The 18,185-nt window shown below is 46.7% G+C and overlaps 1 protein-coding gene across 5 annotated transcripts in view; it reads right to left on the bottom strand.

Moving 5' to 3' along the window:
• iqsec1b (IQ motif and Sec7 domain ArfGEF 1b) overlaps positions 1–18,185 on the bottom strand; it is a 100,333-nt gene that overhangs the window by 9,020 nt on the left and 73,128 nt on the right. For 4 of the 5 annotated variants that reach the window (XM_062464385.1, XM_062464348.1, XM_062464357.1 and 1 more), the window contains 5 exons: positions 6,075–6,333; positions 4,396–5,672; positions 3,537–3,698; positions 2,640–2,762; positions 1,809–1,975 (listed from right to left, as the gene is read on the bottom strand). In XM_062464385.1, coding sequence (XP_062320369.1) covers positions 1,809–1,975; positions 2,640–2,762; positions 3,537–3,698; positions 4,396–5,672; positions 6,075–6,333 — 1,988 coding nt within the window. Of the gene's footprint in view, positions 1–1,808; positions 1,976–2,639; positions 2,763–3,536; positions 3,699–4,395; positions 5,673–6,074; positions 6,334–10,241; positions 10,643–18,185 lie in introns of those variants that run through there. The other variant, XM_062464365.1, reaches the window with a different exon arrangement.

The following is an 18,185-nucleotide window of genomic DNA, read 5'->3' as shown; positions in this document are numbered from 1 at the left end:
AAATTGCAATGGGGAACCATGACTCATGGATGCACATGCTAAATTTGAAGGGAGTGCAACTAGAACTAGAGAGGGTACAATTTCTGGGGAAATTGTAGGGTGTGCTTACTTTCGTCGGTTGCACAGGGGTCCGTTTTTGAATGACATTTTTACAACTGATATTTCTGTATATTTTATATAAAAATGCATACTTATTATTTATAAAGATTACATAGATTTAAAAGCTTCTTTTTTTTTGCTGCTCATTTACAACTGAAAATACGAGTGAAGTGTAGAATGAAATAGATGTCTTCTCATTTCCCCTGCAAGAGGCAGCCTCATCGTTGAATCAAAACGAATAAATTTGGCAGACCGGTGTAAAAATTGACCTAATCTCTATGACTTAAACGTCATTTTAAGTTTTTCCCTTCTCATGATATTTTCAGGCATTTAGCCTACTCATTGCATTAATTAATTAATAAAGAACCCCCTTTGAAGATTATTCTACGACGTTACCCGGCAGTAGAAGATGGAATCGCGATTCAAACAGTACCATCTGCTAACTGAAAATATGCCCCCCAAAACGTAAATAAGCTTGACATTTATTTAGTGGAAAATCGCTTTCATAAAAAGCTCACTGGTAGCGATCATTGTCAGTAACAACGCCAAGTGCGATATAGCCCTGTGTGGAGAAGCTGCCCCGGTAAATTGTACAGTACAGTACACTACTGCTGTGTTCGTCTTGGTAGCGATTGCGTTGGTTGAATTTGATTTAACGTTCCGTTGTACGGTTTAGGCTGAAATTAATTATTTTCATGAACAGATTGACAACGTTTAGGCTGTGGCAATGAAGTTAAGGTTAGTAGTTAGATAGACTTTTGATTTAAGTAAGGGGAGTGCCGAACCTGTTCTGTCGCCGTTTGACTTCCTACAGCTGTGTAGATGTTTTTGTAGTGTCTCGCGTAGGCTACAGCGTTGCAGTGAGCAACACTGGTTTGAAACCACAGGTAATGATAATTTCACCCACAAATCGTTTACTTGTAATGTAATGTCATAATAAATCCTACAACGAAAATGTAATTGTGAGGAATGTTTATTTTAACGATTGAAAACAGATGCATCATAGACCACTGTAGTATGTGTTGCCCGGCCAACAGAGGCTAATGTCATGATGCTAATACTTCAGTGACATAGTAGACTACTGTTTCCGAAAGTAGATGTATTTCCTTAATAAAATCTGCTTATATTGTACATTACACGTCACAATTGTGTGTCATATCACAAAGTAAAATTAGTAAATAGTTATCACCCTGGCCTCTTTGCTTGTGGCGTTTCTGCAGCTCCCTTGCAGTAAAGCAGTTAGCTTAGCTATCTCCCAGAAGTTAACGAGCTGCTAAACTAATGTTCTGCTAGAGGTAGTCACGCGAGTTTTTGTGACGTTAGTGACGTAAGTAGCGTCATTGACTGTGGCTAGCAAGTTAGCCACCGTTAGCTTCACTTTTCGCCACAAAAACGTAATTTCCACTTAAACCATGCAACGGAACGTAAATCCCAATAGAAGCAACTCAATCGCTACCAAGACGGAACTTTTGACACCTAGGTTGTCTATGTAGGCCAAATATTGACTGAGTTTTAGGGGGGCAAAAAGAAATAATAATAATAATATATATGTGAGAGAACAAAGGTTGTGCTCTCGCCGAAGGCTTGAGCACACCCAATAAATATATATGTGAGAGAACAAAGGTTGTGCTCTCGCCGAAGGCTTGAGCACACCCAACTATCTCCTTGGTCTGTCTGACAGAACTGGGAAGTGATAGGAGCTACTCTACCTCTGAGATTTTTGACAAAGTCCTCCAGCTTCATCTTCCTCTCTGGTTTGACGTTGGGGCTGTACATGTCTGTGTTGAGGAGGATGATAGCGAAGGCCAGGATGAAGATAGTGTCTGGGTTCCTGAACTGGCGCACCACACCAGGGTTACAGATGCAGTAGCGCTGGCTGGGGGGAGAGAAAGAGGGAAAGAGAGAAAGAGATAGATAGAGAGAGGAAGATTATTCTATTAAAAGCAGCAACATGACACAAATATCTACACACTTTCTCTGAGAACAGATGGTGACCATTAAACCACACACAGCATCAGTATCAGAACAACCACAAGTAAATCAATATCTGCCCTGAGCCATTGGTTCCTCTTATACGCAGGGGTGTCAATATTGATATTGGGCAACAGTGTGGTCTGTGGTCATTAGGATGACCTTCCTCATATCTTAGCCAACTGGCTGAGGAGTTTTTCTCTGTCTCAAAACACAGGTTCCGGCCCTCAGGCAGTCGACTGGAAAATAATATAACCTACCGTTCAGTGAGTCCATGATCATATTACTGATGGGCACAGGCTGCACCCAATAACTCGACTTGTATCATCACATCTTTGTAATGCATCAGCCACTGCTGTGTTTACTGATGCAAAGTTGTTCTTACTCAGCACAGATCGAAGTACATACTCTCTGGGCATGAGAATGCTTTTTAGGTCGTTAGGAGATTAATTCAATCAGGGCCAACAACAGCAGTGCCTCAGTTTGCTGTGGGTCTATGATGGTTTTCCCCAATCCCACAGGACTGTAAGAACATACTCTGGGCCTGCAAGAGATGCCTTTAGTCTTACCTGTATGCTTCTATGAGGCGCTCCACCTTCTGGGCCTCCCCCTGAACCCTGATATGAGCTTGGAACTTCCTCAGGGCCTCGTCCAGCTCCATGGCTGAGAAGTCCATCTCATCAACTACACAGCTGGACACACAGACACGTACATACACACGCACGCGTACACACACAGGAACACACGCACACACACACACAGGCTCAGTGGAAAAAACAGGAACAAGCACAGAGACATTTCTCCTGGCAGTGTGATAATATGCTACAGTAAAGTCCTAAAAATCTCATTTAAACTCAATCGAGGCATAAGTGGGTTACAGCGATGCCGACTTTGATGCGTAGATAGCATCGACTCTCCAGAAAAGATGAGATCTCGCTCGGATCTACAGATGCGAGAAAAAGAACCCTTTAAAATTCCTGTCAAATTGAACCGGAGGAAACATGTCTGGTGTTATCCTCCCAGAATCTTGATAGGTTCTGCTGGAGAGTGTTCTGACTCCAAGCCTCAGTGGCCAGGACTAAGGCAGCAGAAGACCCATCAGTAACACTCAGCGAGGTCAAGTGCTCAGGACTACTTGAATTCTGGCAGAGGTGCTGGACACAGATCAATTCTCTTTGTGCAGATTGTGTCTGCTTAAGCATTTGAGCCATGACTATGTACTGAAATAACAGGAATGACTCACCAGCTACATCACAAAGATAAAGTTATTCATAGAAAAACACACTTATAAGCAGCATCTCTACTTTCAATTGTCTGCAGAAGGAAATATCAATATAGAGCTGTTTGTTTAGGCAGATCATGGACTAAACAAATCATAATACACAGGGTTGGTTTTTAGATATAAATAACATGCTGTTCTGTACTCTTCTTTGTTGTGGCTGCATATAGATTGTAGTCCAACTCACTCAAGGACATCTCTGTTGAACTGCTTCTGTCTGTTTCCCAGGAACTCTCCAATCATCTGCCGGCTCAGCCCTTTCCTCTGCAGCAGGAAGTGAGCCACACCCACAGGTGTGTCCGGAACAAACCCTCGCTCAATCAGATACTGGACGCCCTTCTCTGGTTTCCTACAGACACAGGGAGGAGAGGAGAAGGGGTTGACTTTCTGCCAAATTCATTACTCTGCTAAAACGATGCCTTCTTAGAAATGTGTGTCAGAGGAGCAACAGGATTTGGGGTGGGGGAGGGGTGGGCGACTGCCTGGATTCTGGCAAAGCCAAGCACAAATGATTAAAATGAATGTGGTCCTCTACAACATAAAATCAAATACACAATCTGAAGAAGATTAAACTAAATTGCACGGCAGAAAGAGAGAGCTTACTCGTTAATCACTGTTATCACATATTATACAATTCTCTGTGTAACAAAAATTAAGGTGCTATTTAACGACATCCATGTCTTCTGAGAAAAAGAACATTTAATGCAGGGGGCTCTCATTAAGACATGCCTTTAATCTGTACTCTGTGGAAGGGTCCAACTCAGCGAGCCCTGCTCAATCGTTAAATAAATAGCAATTTGGTCTTTAATCTTTCCCAGTCTTTCGCAGAGAGACCTGATTGCAGATTGTCATAGGTATGCCAGTAAAGCACTGGGCCGTAGACTTAGTTTGGCGCTCTGTGTGTGAGGAGGGGGGCGGGAGTGGTGCTCTGTGTGTGAGGAGGGGGGCGGGAGTGGTGCTCTGTGTGTGAGGAGGGGGGCGGGAGTGGTGCTCTGTGTGTGAGGAGGGGGGCGCGAGTGGCGCTCCGAGAGCAGCGCGGCACCTACTTGTTGAAGAGGTTGAGGCCGATCCTGTAGTGCCTCTTGCGGATGACGTCGTTGCTGAAGGCGGGCGAGTCCCAGCTGTTGCGGGTCTCTTTGTGGTAGGTCTGCTTGCTCAGGGTCTGCTCTCGCAGGCTGTCCCGGGACGACGACTCGGAGCTGCAGTTGATCGTGTCGTTGGAGTTGGACGTGCTGTTGATGCTGTCATTGTCGCCGTCGGAGAAGTCCGACTCGGACTTGCTCTGCCGGTTGGCCGTGCCGTTGATGGCCAGGTGGCTCTCCAGCTGGCGGTGGCGGTGGCGCGGCGCCCCCGCCGCCGCCTCCTCGTCCCGGGACGGCCCCCGAGACGGCAGGACGTGGCTGATGTGCTTGGGGCTGGCCTGCTGGCTGCCGGCGCTGCGCTCGTACGCGCTCTGCCTCTTCAGGGAGCTGCGGTCGGAGCGGTCGCTCAGGTCCACGGAGCTGTCGCTGGGCGGCTCGATGGTGAGCAGGGGCAGGTGGTCCACCCGCAGCCTCTGCTCCTGGCCCTCCAGAGAGGGCGTGCTGCGGCAGCTGGTGTCCGTGTCGCCCTTGTCGTCCTTGTGGGCCAGAGACCAGTAGTCCTGGGAGGAGTTGAGCGAGCGCAGCCGCAGCTCCGACTCGGTGCTGGAGGGCCGGTCGGCAGACTGGGACAGCGGGAGGGGCGGGGACAGCTCCTCCTCGTCGATGTAGAGGGTCACGTCGCTGTACGAGGCCGTCATCTCGTCCAGCTTGCGGTGCTCGGAGGAGCTGTGGGACGGTTTGACCTTGTAGGTCACCTCCCTCTCCATGTCGGGAAGGCCCCTGGCAGGCTCCGGTAGGCTATCGTCCCCGTGCAGGCTGCGACAGTTCAGGGCGTCGTCTATAGACTCTGCCAGAGATTTGACCTGTCTGGAGAAGGCATCCTCAAGTTCTGTAATGGCGTCTGTGAAGTCATTCTGGGCTGCGGGTGACTTCATGACGGCAGGTACTCCCATGTCACCACACTCTGACTGCACGAGCGCGCCAATCTTAGAGCCGTCGTCTGTCAGGGAGACCTGCTTTCCCTCAAAGTAAGAGCTGTGGACTTTTTCAGGTCCTTCAAAGGAAAACTGCATTCTCATATTGGACAAGACGATTCGTCTGGACATACGGTTCTCTGACATAGAACTTCTGAGTCGTTCAAAGTTCTTGTTCATCTGATACTGGCGGAAGGCGGTCTGGATGGTGCGCGCTGCATGGCGGGTTATAAAACGGCCCCCATACTTGCGCTCTAGCATCTCCACCTAAGAGACAGCAGACAGATGTGATGAGAATACCACACTTAAGTATTACAAGCCATGACTAATGGTTTTTAGTCTCCCTCTATGTTCCTGACAGTGGGTGATACTCTGATAAATACAGGATCTGTTATAGAATACAATGAAAGGAGATACAATTCTTCTCAAGGAGATGTGTGTTAAACCACGTATTCACAGTTTTGCTGTGAATCAAAGCTATGATTTGGAGTTAAGGATTGGATTGTAAGGATGCTATTCAGAATATCAATCATTAGTTCGTGAACAATAGGGTGCATAAAAAGGTCTCAATGAATCAAAGTCAGGCGAGTGTAACCGAGTTTAATTGGATAAACTGACTCGTCAGTGTAAAAACCCACGCTATCAAAGAACAAAGAAGCCCTGTCCTACCTGCTTGTCCTGGAGGTCTGAGGAGAGCTCATAGCTCTCGGAGAGCGAGCGAGAGCGTTTGATGGCCTCCTCCTCGGCCTGCTTGCGGAGGATGGACTGCGAGTGCTGGAGCTTGGGCCTGCGTGGCCGCTGGATGTGTCCGTACAAGTGGGCGTTGAAGTGGTCAGGGCCGAGGCCGTGGCTGACCGGAGGGCGACCGTAGACCGCGCTGCTCTCCAGAGAGGTGGCCGCCTCGATGCCGGGCGCGTCGCCTTCCACACTGCAACGAGAAACCGACAGAACACGCTACATCAGACCCCACTGCACACACGCCTCGCAGAGCGCCAGCCTGGCTTGCTACAGTGCCGTGAAGATAGTGTTTACGTTGATTGGCCAGCCTGCTTGAGTCAAAGTCCAAGCTGTTGCTGCAGTATTGTTTCTTAGCTAGGCACATGGTGCACAGGGTGAACTTTAGCACCGTACACAGGTATAAAGGGGCTGAGGACAATTATAGGACCAGTATGAACGACTCGAGCCGCACGCACACACACACAAGATCCTCCTCGAACACACCCTCCGAACGCTCACATCAAACGTGTACACCGATTCAAGGATCAGTTGAGCCTTATTCATTTCAGGGCGCTGTAATAGCGTATAAAGCATCTGCATTTAGGCTTTCTAACACTAGAGGAGACATGTTGATCATTGCTAAATCTCCATCAAGCTGTAAATCTCCGAACGCAGCGCCGCACAGATCCATAAATCAGCTGGTGGAGCTGTTACGCTGCGCCAGCATGCTTCCGAGCTCTGCCTGGGACAGTGTGGCTCTGAGTAGAGGTGCTTTTAGGCAATTCAATAATAAACTCCTTTTAAGGAATGAACCATGTGTCAAGTTGGGTGGGGACCTTCAGTAACAGCCATCTAGCCATCTAGCCAAACTGTTTTGTTTATGCATCTGGATCTGCTCTGTCTATGTACCTGAACCACAGGGCCATCAACATATGGTCTTTATCAAACAACAACAATGTGTGTTTCCTGCCAGGTGAGGTCAGGGCTTGTTCTAACATGTTCCGGAATTCTCGAGGTTAGTGCTTTGACAGCATATTCAGTCCTCTGTTTGTGCCTCAGTAAATGCTGTGTACCATGTTGAGATCTAACAAAACTACAAAAAACGGACCCTTGGCCAGAAAATATGTCGCATGATTCCCACAGGGTTTCAACCAAACGGTCCAGGACTTAAGGGCTCAGTGTTTGTGAGAGGCTTGTGTACTGCAGCTAAAAGGGATAAAGCCGTTGCCTAATCACTAAACAAAAAGACAAATCCCAGAATGCCATTCTGTGTGGTGTGCAGTGAGTGGGTTATCACAAGAAAAAAACTGTGAGAAATCACAATGATCATCAGTATGATGGACAGTGCTGTTCAACTATGAAATGCACCAATGTGTAATAATGACAAGAGTCAGCAAATAGGAAGCTGGTCCCAGGGCAGTGCTTGCTGTTGTCAGTTAGGTTAGGTTCCCAGGTGTCAGTTAGGATTCCTTGCATCACAGACTTTGTCTTCTGAATACTAGTCTGTAAAGTACAACATTAACATGACAACATTATGTCAGGTTAACTTACCTCCAACGACAGACGTGAGGTCACAGTGGGATTTTAAGTATTATTCCTGACAGTTCACTATCTTAGCTCTGGGCCAGAGTTGTTTTCGAGGATGATTTTGATGAGTTATTTTCTATTCAGTTTCTATGCTTCACCGTTCTCTGCAGAAACCTATTATTAGTAGAGAGACTTCTTCCACAGGCTGCCTAAATGATGGATGGCAACAACATCTCACAACTCACCTTGCAAAACAATACTGTTTCACTGTGTGTCAAGGTTAGATAATAAAAGCTGAATAAAAAAGTGTAATAGGAAGGTTTTATGTCCGCCAGTAAATCAGAAGCCTGCAGGTCATGTTATGGTTTGACCTCTAGTTCTTATGTTGTTGTAAATGCTATGCGTAGTAAATGAAAGTGTTAATAAAACCTTATTATTATTATACCTTATCATTATGGAGCATTACGCAAGCCAGAATTAGAGTTAGCGCCAGCTTTCTTTTCTATCCCAGCTTTTGTTATGCAATAGAGCTTAAGTTATTAGATGTGGTAGGTGAGTAAGGTGTTTCTCCACTGAACCACAGAGAAAGAAAAGGGCCGATCGAGAAGAAGTCAGATGTCCCAGGGAAACAGACAGGACCTGGCATGAGGGCACACCTTTGACCCATCTCCAGGAGCACTCAGCAAGGCGCTCACAACCCAAGCAGAACCCATTAGACCAACTACATCAAGGAACTGAAGATAAATGTGTCTAATGAGGAAGAAAGAGGGTTCTTAATTGGACAGGAGACCGAGCTATAATAGTGTCAGTGGAGGAGATGGGGAATCTTCACGGTGTGAATGGAGCTAGTGAGTGTTGAAGCCCAGCAGCACCTCAGGCTGGTTTTGGCCCCACTGTCCTTCATTTCCTTTCCTGCTGGCTGCTGCTTCTGTTGTTGGAGCCACTGTGCATTTATTCTACCTTACCGTAAGACACATGTTAAGAGATGGAGAACCTTGAAGCGCTGTGGGCTGTCTGACGGGGCCCTGTTTAAACCATGCTGGTTGTCACATTCTGTTGTTGAAGATGCCGTTACGAATGTAGTCACTCTCCTTGGCTGGCAGATAGAATCAATCTCAACAGAGACAGACAGAGGGGGAGAGAGAGAGAGAGGGGGAGAGAGAGAGAGAGAGCTCGGGAGACCCATCACCTCTCTAGAGCCATGAAGATTCTTGAAAATTAATAACGTTCTAAAATCCCATTTAAATGCAGAAAAAGGGGCAAAGGAGAGTGAATAGGCTGGTCAGATACCACTGTCATTAGAATATTCAGAGGCAGAAGGGTTTCTTCTGGGTGTTTTATATGAAATTGAATGAGGAAAGAAAGAGTATTGAGGTCTAAGGTCGGGATTCAGATGAAGGCCTTTCAGACATTGAGGGGGATGAGCGTCTGGCTGGCACCTGGAAGGAGGCAGGGGGTTGTCGTGCCTTTTTACTGAAGATGTCCCCGTGATAGCACAGCTGTTTCTTCTACTGCACGCCTTACTGTGCTTGACCTCACCCCCTCCACACCCACTCTCTCTCTCTCTGTCTCTCTCTATCTGACTCAGGAGAGAGGGGTTTGTCCCCCTGTAAGGTATCGGTGTGCACTACTGTCAAGGCTGTCTTTATCAAAGTCGGCAGTGTACAGTCGATACTTATGTATGTCAGATATCAAACCACCATGACATGACGAAAAACTTGCACTGAATGGATCATGTTTGTCAAATGATGTCAGTTGTGCATTACTACTGATTTATAACTTTATCTTTTTGTTAAAAGCCATAAATAGTCACTAATGATATTAGAGCAATTCCAATGGAAATTAGCAGATAAGGTTCATGCTGAAGACGGTTTAAATCAGAGACCAAATCTGAACTAGTGGATTACAGTAAATCATCTGACAGGAAATGGCAGGGCTAAAACTGGGTTTGTCTACGAAAAACATAAACACATACACTCACATGCACACACATGCGTGCACACACACCCACACACATGCACACAGACACACAGAAACACACAGACACTCAGGCTGTTTCCATTGATTTACTGATGTTTGTCACTATCCACATTGAATGTTTTCCACCTGCTACACCATCGAACCTTTCAGAAGTTAATTACTCTCACAAATGAGTTGATTAAGTGTGAGTTAGAGCGTATTAATAAATGAACAGTTAAATGTGACTAAGCTGCATTGACATGCGCAGCACGCAGCAGGAAAATCAACTAGCAGCCTACTGATGGAGCAGGAAAAGCTAAGGCATCATAAATAAAGCCCCCTTTGTTTACACAAAGCTCCCTCTTTATAATTTCATCACACGCTGTGTCCGGGCGCTACCCACATTTTAATAAATGGAATTTAATATCTAATAAAGGTTATTGGAAAATGTCCTTGGTTCCTTATTTCTATTGGTCTCAGGCACTTTGGCAGCAGGGCCTCAGTAAGGACCTGACATTTGCTGTACATCACACATCCACAGGCACGCTCCATGCCTGTCTGGAAAAAATTCATTGTGTATTCCCCACAAGCAGACACACACATGTACCACACACATACACACACACTGCTTACCCGCTGTTTAGTTCCAGCTCCAGCAAGGATTGACTCCTGTCTGACGCACAATGTAAACACCACATTTTCCTGTCTGAACTTCTACAGCATGACCAGCATGAGCAGATCACTGAAGCTCCATCCCAAGCCCAGACCCAGCCCCAGAACAGCACCGCTCCCAACACGGCTCCTCCAGCTCAGCCCAGCAGTGAAGGCTCTCCTCTCCTTCTGTAGACTCCCTCTCCTCCTCCTCCTGGCCCTCCTCTCTGAGCCGGCTCGGAGGGGCGTGCTGCCCAGAAAGAGAGGGAAGGAATTCTTCCAGAAGGAAATTGGGTCGTCTGGCAGCGTAGGTGATGACCCAGGATGAGGAGGTTCTGAGCGGGGTGCGTGCTGCCAGTGGAGACAGGGTCACAGGGCTAGACAAGGGACTCCAGGACCCACAGGAATGTGAGTGGGAAGCTTTCGCCAAGCAAGGCGGGTTATTAGTAGCTGGGAGGATGCGGGCGGTTGGGAGTAAGTGGGAGGCAGCCCCTCTCTTGTTTAACACTTCAGCTGCCATTCCTGCGGCCGTGGAAGTCCCACCACAGTAACCTGAGACCAGGGTCCCCACTGCGGGGCCCAACCACATGGGCTCCGCAGCACCACAGACCTGAGCTGAGAGACATACTGGATATGCTGGCCAGATGTTCCATCACAAACACAGCTATAGCAGGGAGACTGAAGAGAAAAGTCTAAATATTGAGTCATTTGAACAAAAATGACGTTCCATCATGCAACAGCTGCAGATAATGTGACTTGAAAATGAACACACGGCCAGCGTCAGTCGGATCTCTAAAATCTCTGCGTGCTGATATTTAGATTGACCCTCCCCCCATTTCCGCCCATCAAGAGGGTGGCTTGGGGTTTACGCATTTCCAAATAATGACATCATTACCAAAACAATGGGCGTAGGTCCGCCAGAGAGGAGATGCTATCATACTGTGAAAGCTTGGCTATAACTGTGCATGGAGCCGGGCCAGAATGTACCTCATATGGCCCATCATGGCAGAACATTAAAAAAGATAGCAAAATGGCTCCCTTCTGGGGGGAGTTGACAGGGAGTGGAGCACTCCACATCCGTCTGAACAGGGGGTGGTGCCTGTCTGCAATTACTTGGGGAGCTAAGCCTCTCTCCCTGGGGAGACAAAACTCAACCCATAACCTCTCCCTGTGCAGCCCCCTCGCGGAGGAGTGGAGGTGAGCCTGAGAGGCAGCCCCCTCGCGGAGGAGAGCCTGAGAGGCAGCCCCCTCGCGGAGGAGTGGAGGTGAGCCTGAGAGGCAGCCCCCTCGCGGAGGAGAGCCTGAGAGGCGGCCCCCTCGCGGAGGAGAGCCTGAGAGGCGGCCCGCGGCGGCACGCTCCACATCTGTCTCAGGGTGCAGAGAGACGGAGGCATGCAGACAGCTGGCTGGTGGATGTCTGTCAGAGGGATCTCGCTCAGGGTTTTGTTAGCACTGCTCCTCTCTGTCAACACCGCAATCCTTTAGGAGTGGTGTGACGTCAGTAAAGCCTAGACATATTAAGTGATTATAAGACAGCTGATTTGTTTTGTAGTGGCTTCAGAGACAACTGTATTCCTACAGGGTGCTGTGTTTCTATATTTACAGAGGAACAGAGAGAAGTAAGGAAGCGTCTATTGCAGGTTCTACGACTTCATCGTGCAGTCTGTCATGGTTTTTTTTGTCCCTTGAAAGATAAGACAGATCATAGCTAAGATGGTATTTTGAGGTACAGTCGGTACATGTGTCATATTTCCCAGCTGATTTGCCTCTAATTACAACATATAGTGTAAAACAATCAGAATTACAAGAATAGTTTATTGGGTGTATATTAGGGACACTGAAACAGTCTTGGCAGTTGCTTTGAAAGTCAAACTGGTCTTCCTCAAGAAACCCCACCACCACACAGCCCTTTAAGAGACTGTGTTTCCGACACACATGTCACACACTGTCTGAATCCCCAACAGGGTGGCATATAAAAAGCAGACTGACTGACTTTCACGCACTCTCTCTCCATCTGTGTCCTTGTACTAATCTCTTCATCCATCCATCCCCTCATCCGTCCCTCCATCCATTCATCCCAGCTGCTGCAGGGAGAGTGACAGCTCTCCACTGGGGGAGTGAGGTCAGAAGTCAGTGCTGACCAATAGGAGCGCCTCCCTCTACATCCTCTCCTCTCAGGCTGATAAAGAAGCCTTCCACCGTTTCCAGGAAACTGCTGTTTTTTTGGAGTGTTGACCAGAATAGCTGCATTGACAGGCATTTCATTTTCTGCTCTGCTTGGTAAGTAATCTGCTCCGTCTGAGTCAGAGGGACTGAGACAAATGTGTTTGGAGGACCTGTGCTGCAGATGTCTGAAAACAACCATAATGCTGATTACAAACACCAGAACACAAATGCTTTTGCCATGCAGGGCATCTCTGTAGAAGATCTATAAAGCAACCTACTCAATAACCCCTGGTTCCACGTAAAAAGTACTCCATGTACCTGTAGTATATGGAGTATGTTAAAGTGCTTTGTGTTCAACTCCATCATGTTTACAGAACATATAGTTCGTAATTGTCAACAAAATACTACAGACTTTATTAATTGCTCTCCAAGCGTACGAACAAATGAAAATTTGCCAGAGCATTTATTGTAGTCATAAATGTTGTTTTCCAAACCCCTACAGCATGGAGACCTGTGTGTTTACACAATCTTTAAACTGTTATCGTTAGGCGCCAGCAACACTACAGCACATTTGCAATATTTCCAGATAGAAAACAATTTCCTGTTTACAGAGTTTATTTTCTATTTTTATTATTTGGTCATGGAAAAAATAGTTGAGTTCCTCTTTTTCCACCCACACCTTATGCTTGGCCAATGCTTGACGTATGACCAGCTCTCGGGCCATGCCATGTAAAGCTGTTTGGCTCCTTTCCAGTCCCCTAATCCCTGAGCCCTGGGATCCCACCCACGTGTGGGCTGAGCAGCCCAGCCAGACTGGGCCAGCATCCTCCTCCCCAGCCAGACTGGGCCAGCCTCCCTATCCTCCTCCCCATCCAGACTGGGCCAGCCTCCCTATCCTCCTCCCCATCCAGACTGGGCCAGCCTCCCTATCCTCCTCCCCATCCAGACTGGGCCAGCCTCCCTATCCTCCTCCCCATCCAGACTGGGCCAGCCTCCCTATCCTCCTCCCCATCCAGACTGGGCCAGCCTCCCTATCCTCCTCCCCATCCAGACTGGGCCAGCCTCCCTATCCTCCTCCCCATCCAGACTGGGCCAGCCTCCCTATCCTCCTCCCCAGCCAGACTGGGCCAGCCTCCCTATCCTCCTCCCCAGCCAGACTGAGCCAGCCTCCCTGCCCCTGTCCTTCACTGCCTGCCTGCCACCAGGACAGGGAATGAACACTAGTGTAATATCTGACTGGTGGAGACAGCTGACCTCACGACAGACATACTGTACACCCCACTTATTATATTATACACATACTAACACGCAAACAGCCCGCATGCCTATATGTAGACTCACACACACAAGATTACCAATTATCCTGCAAAATAGAAAAGATAAGCCTTGATATGCTGTTGTTGATGGCCATATGGCATATTTATTTTAATATTTATCTTCTACTAGTACTGCCCCTCGGCCCTGAGTCTAGTTCCTCCAGCTTATCTCCACTAAGCCACAGGACGTGACAATCCACACATCATAATTCAGATCTGTCTTCTCTAAACTCTGGTAGCGTACAGTCCCAATGCCATAAACCCAAAACATCACAATAAGAACCTTGTTGTACAATAAGTATAATCCACCCAGTACATTTAGACATTCAGTAGAAGTCACAACACAGAGGTAGTTAAATAGGACATCATTTGGGTAGCGAAGCAGAGTAAAGTAGATTCATCATCATTCAATCTTCCATGTTTGTTTAGTTCAGACTGAGCAGTTAGCAACAGCCTACTGAGAACGCAGGAAGACACATTAAAACACATTAGAAATCCCCAGTCTGTCACGGTTAACAGACAGACCCAAGACACAGTCTGAACATGACTTTTCAGTTAAACCACACCAAGGCATTCCAGTACCACTCAATATCACCTGACTACCACACCTCTGCTGCTGAAAACAAAGGACTATTACCACAAAAGTCTCAGCAGTCAAAGAACTGACAATGACTTGCAAGTTGTTATTAAGTACCGGTAATGCTAACAATCAGTGTGGTGTGAAGAGCATCTGGTAGTCCAGACAGCGCCAGAGAGCTGCTCCAGTGTGCACATGAACACCCTGCTGTCACTGGAACAGCAGCCATAGAGAGCGTGCTCAGACACTGTCTCAATCTGTGTGTGTGTGCGTGTGTGTGTGTGTGTGTGTGTGGGGGGGACGGACTGTGGCCAGCTCATACTGGAGAGTTGAGCACAGCTGGCTATGGCTGCAGCAAACCCCAGGATAGATAGAACCTCGTAAACAAAAAGAAGGGACAGCATAATCGAATAACTGAAACCCACCCAGCAGCCAGCCAGCCAGTGTCGGTGTCACCCTGGAGGCTCTGTGGACTGGTGGAGGAGCTATATAGGATGAGGATGACTCAAGGAAGGCAGGGCTCCAGAATGTGGTGGTATAAGTAATCACACCCCCGCCCCCAGCACTGTCAGCTGTCTGACATGTGATCCAGGACCAGCCATCACTTTGGACGAGCAGGGAACTTCAAATGAATGGAGATAAACTCTCTCTCTTTCTCTCTCTCTGTCTTCATCACTCATCGCTGACACACAGTGGGATGCTCCACTGCCTCTGCCACACAGACTGATGGGTAGTGCCCTCCGCAGTCCAATCTCCATCCCAGCCATCAGAGAGGGATGAAAGCCTCCTGAGCTAAGGGCTTAAAGAAACTGACGTGATATGGATTGGTCTGCGACCCCTTATGGTTTCAAGGGGATGTGATCCATGGCAGTGACTGTGGTCTGCCAAATAGCTATACAGACAATCCAAAGGGAGTTAGTCGACACTATATTAAATTTGAGCGGAAAGTCCCTAAGATTCTCGAAAGAAAAGTAATTATTACGTTATGACTAAAAAGTACCAAGCTGTTATGTGGAAATTTGTTGGCTGAGAAAAATGTTTTGCAAAGAATATATACAAACACACACACATACTGTACATACACACACTTCAAGAGTATGGTACGTAATAGGAGAAGATAAGTGAGCTCTGGACCTACCGTAGAGGAATATGTGAACTCCGTCACAGCAGCGCTAGCAGCAGACCTACTGTTCAGATCAGTTCTCCAGGACAGAGAGTCCAGTCTGGTTCCATAGAGCACCTCTCATCAAACACTACTGCACTGTGAGAGGATCTTTCAGGATTTTTCAGAGTCGGCAGTGGGCACTACCCTGTCCCTCTCTCTCTCTCTCTCTCTCTCTCTCTCTCTCTCTCTCTCTCTCTCTCTCTCTCTCTCTCTCTCTCTCTCTCTCTCTCTCTCTCTCTCTCTCTCTCTCTCTCTCTCTCTCTCTCTCTCTCTCTCTCTCTCTCTCTATATATATATATATATATATATATATATATATATCTTTCTCTACCTCTCTCTACCTCTGGCCCTGTATTAGTGTGTATGCCACATGGCACACACACTGAGGCTATTGAACAGTTCCTGGTCCTGCCGTCTGCACCAGCGCTGGGCACTGTTGACCTTGGCACCTGGTATAAAGACAGCCTTTCTCCTGCCTGTCTTGCTGTGGGGCTCTCACCTCCTCTCAGGACAGAGTGAAACTCTAAAAAGGAGAACTTCTCCGTGCTCGAATGATGTCACAAGCCCACAATGTCAGACGAAGGGAGTGGCTGGTGACACACTTGATTACTGTTGCTGAATAAGAACAATTTTAGGTAATTTTTTCCAGTAATAGCACCCTCTTCTCATAGAGTAAGACTAGATTGACTATGTGGCTAGAGGTAAAGCATAGCCTGAAACATTTGATTTCAACAAAAGGCCTTACCAATACTGAAACTGAATATTTCCATTATACTGTAACTAGCCTATTACCAAGTGTAAAGCACCCATCTCCTTCTGTGTGAGAAGAGCAAACTATGTGTAGGCAAAACGGAGAAGTGCTTAACACATGGGAACTCCCCACGACCCAGCCAGCTATATATATGAAGAAGGAACAGAAATAGCTCAGTGTGCCAGAGAGGGCTGTAAGAGTGACTTAAATAGGATGAAAGGCTAAAGGTGTTTTCCGAATGTCAACTTTAATCTAATTAATTTAAGTTTCTTAACTGTCAACCGTAAAGTACAGCTAGTAGCAAAAGCTGCTTATGGGCACATTTGAATTGCATTGGCCTCCTCTGAGTTGTGAGAGAGAAACAGTAACAGAGGCCATGTTTAATTTATCTTCCAGAGTAGAAGATACTGTGTGGGGACTGGCCAGATGAAAGTCAAATAAATGGTTGCACACCTTCAGTCTCACAGTTGTTTTTCAAAGACAGAGAGAGTGAGAGAGAGGGGAGGGAGAGAGAGAGAATGATTACACCCTATACTATCTATTACTTAACTATAATGGACTCTGTAATGGGCTGTACATCAAAGATCATACCATGCAACATTGATGGTCTCCGCTTGGTAACAGCTTATAAAAATACACAAAATGGCAACCAGACACATACTTTTTCATTAATTTATGATGGTTAACACATGCAGACTAATGATGTAAATAGCCTTGTCATAGCAGAAACAGGGAGGCTTCTAATGGCTTCAGTTAAGTGACCTTTATCTAGATGTTGATCTGAGGAGCAGTTCATCACTGCTCTTTTAATGCTCATATGTAGAGTCTCTTTTCATCAAATATAATAGCGTGATATAAAGAAGGGCTTCTTAAACCATGCTAAGCAACATGAGATGGAAATTGAGAACAAAAGCCTGTAAAAGCAGTCTTGAGTTTTACATTTACGATCAATTTGTTCAAGTTCTTTCTCTGAGTATCAAGAACATTTGTAATTACACTAATTGTTAAACCCATCTGGGAATTGTCAATGTACATTTTTACAAGGTTCACAAACACGCAAGACCTATGTCTTGTGCATAGCAACATGTGTAAACAACATGGTAATATGGAGAGGTAGATTAGAACAACATGCACAGCAGCATCCACAAAGATGTTTTGTCCTTGGCAATGGTTATGTTCCTTACAACTCAGTGAATATGTGGTTACAGCAGCTTCTCAGGAAAATGCTTCTCTATCACGACATTAATGTGTCTGGCCGATTCTGAAAAGTCTGACTCAGTATTGCTGGATCTTTAGCCTAAAGACAAACAAGGTGAAAGGAGGAGGAGGCGTGAAGAGGTGTTTGGCTGACTTCCTCTCTGAGCCTGACAGCCCCAGGACACAGGACACCTCCCTATGGGCAGAGCTCTTCAGAGGTGACCCCTGTATCCCCTGCCGGCTGCCTAAACAGAGCAAGACTGTCCAGGCCTTACGTGCTGTCTTCTGTCTGGACAAGTTGTAGTGTCAGGCATTTGCAAGCCTGTCAAGGATATCCTGCCCTGCTGTAAAGGCTCCCTTTTCACCTCAGTAACAAGACAAATCAAAGCTGACAAGCGGAGCACTGTTCAAACATGCCAGTCATGCTGGCACATTGCTCAAATAATGGTTACCACTGAAGTTTACAATTGCCTCTCAACAGGGTGTAACAGGTTTAAGACGCCACACACTCCTATTTTCAAATAGAGTATAAGCCTAAACGATAATCTTAAGCATAATCGATAAATGTTCAGTGAGGAACTGGCAGTCTGGTACAGCATCACAACTATCCTACTCTCTTCCTTTCTGAGTAATTACTGAGTAGACCTGGGAGACACAGGAAACACTGTCTCAGCATGGCTAGAGGGATGCCTGAGATTCATGTTCTGGAAACACAGTTAAATCAGGGAAACTTTCCGTTCTAGTAAAATGTCAG

This window comes from Osmerus eperlanus, chromosome 1, assembly GCF_963692335.1.
Source record: "Osmerus eperlanus chromosome 1, fOsmEpe2.1, whole genome shotgun sequence".
NCBI classification, from domain to species: Eukaryota; Metazoa; Chordata; class Actinopteri; order Osmeriformes; family Osmeridae; genus Osmerus; species Osmerus eperlanus.
Note: the sequence above shows the minus strand (reverse complement) of the source record. Positions and strands in the feature narration are given on the sequence as shown.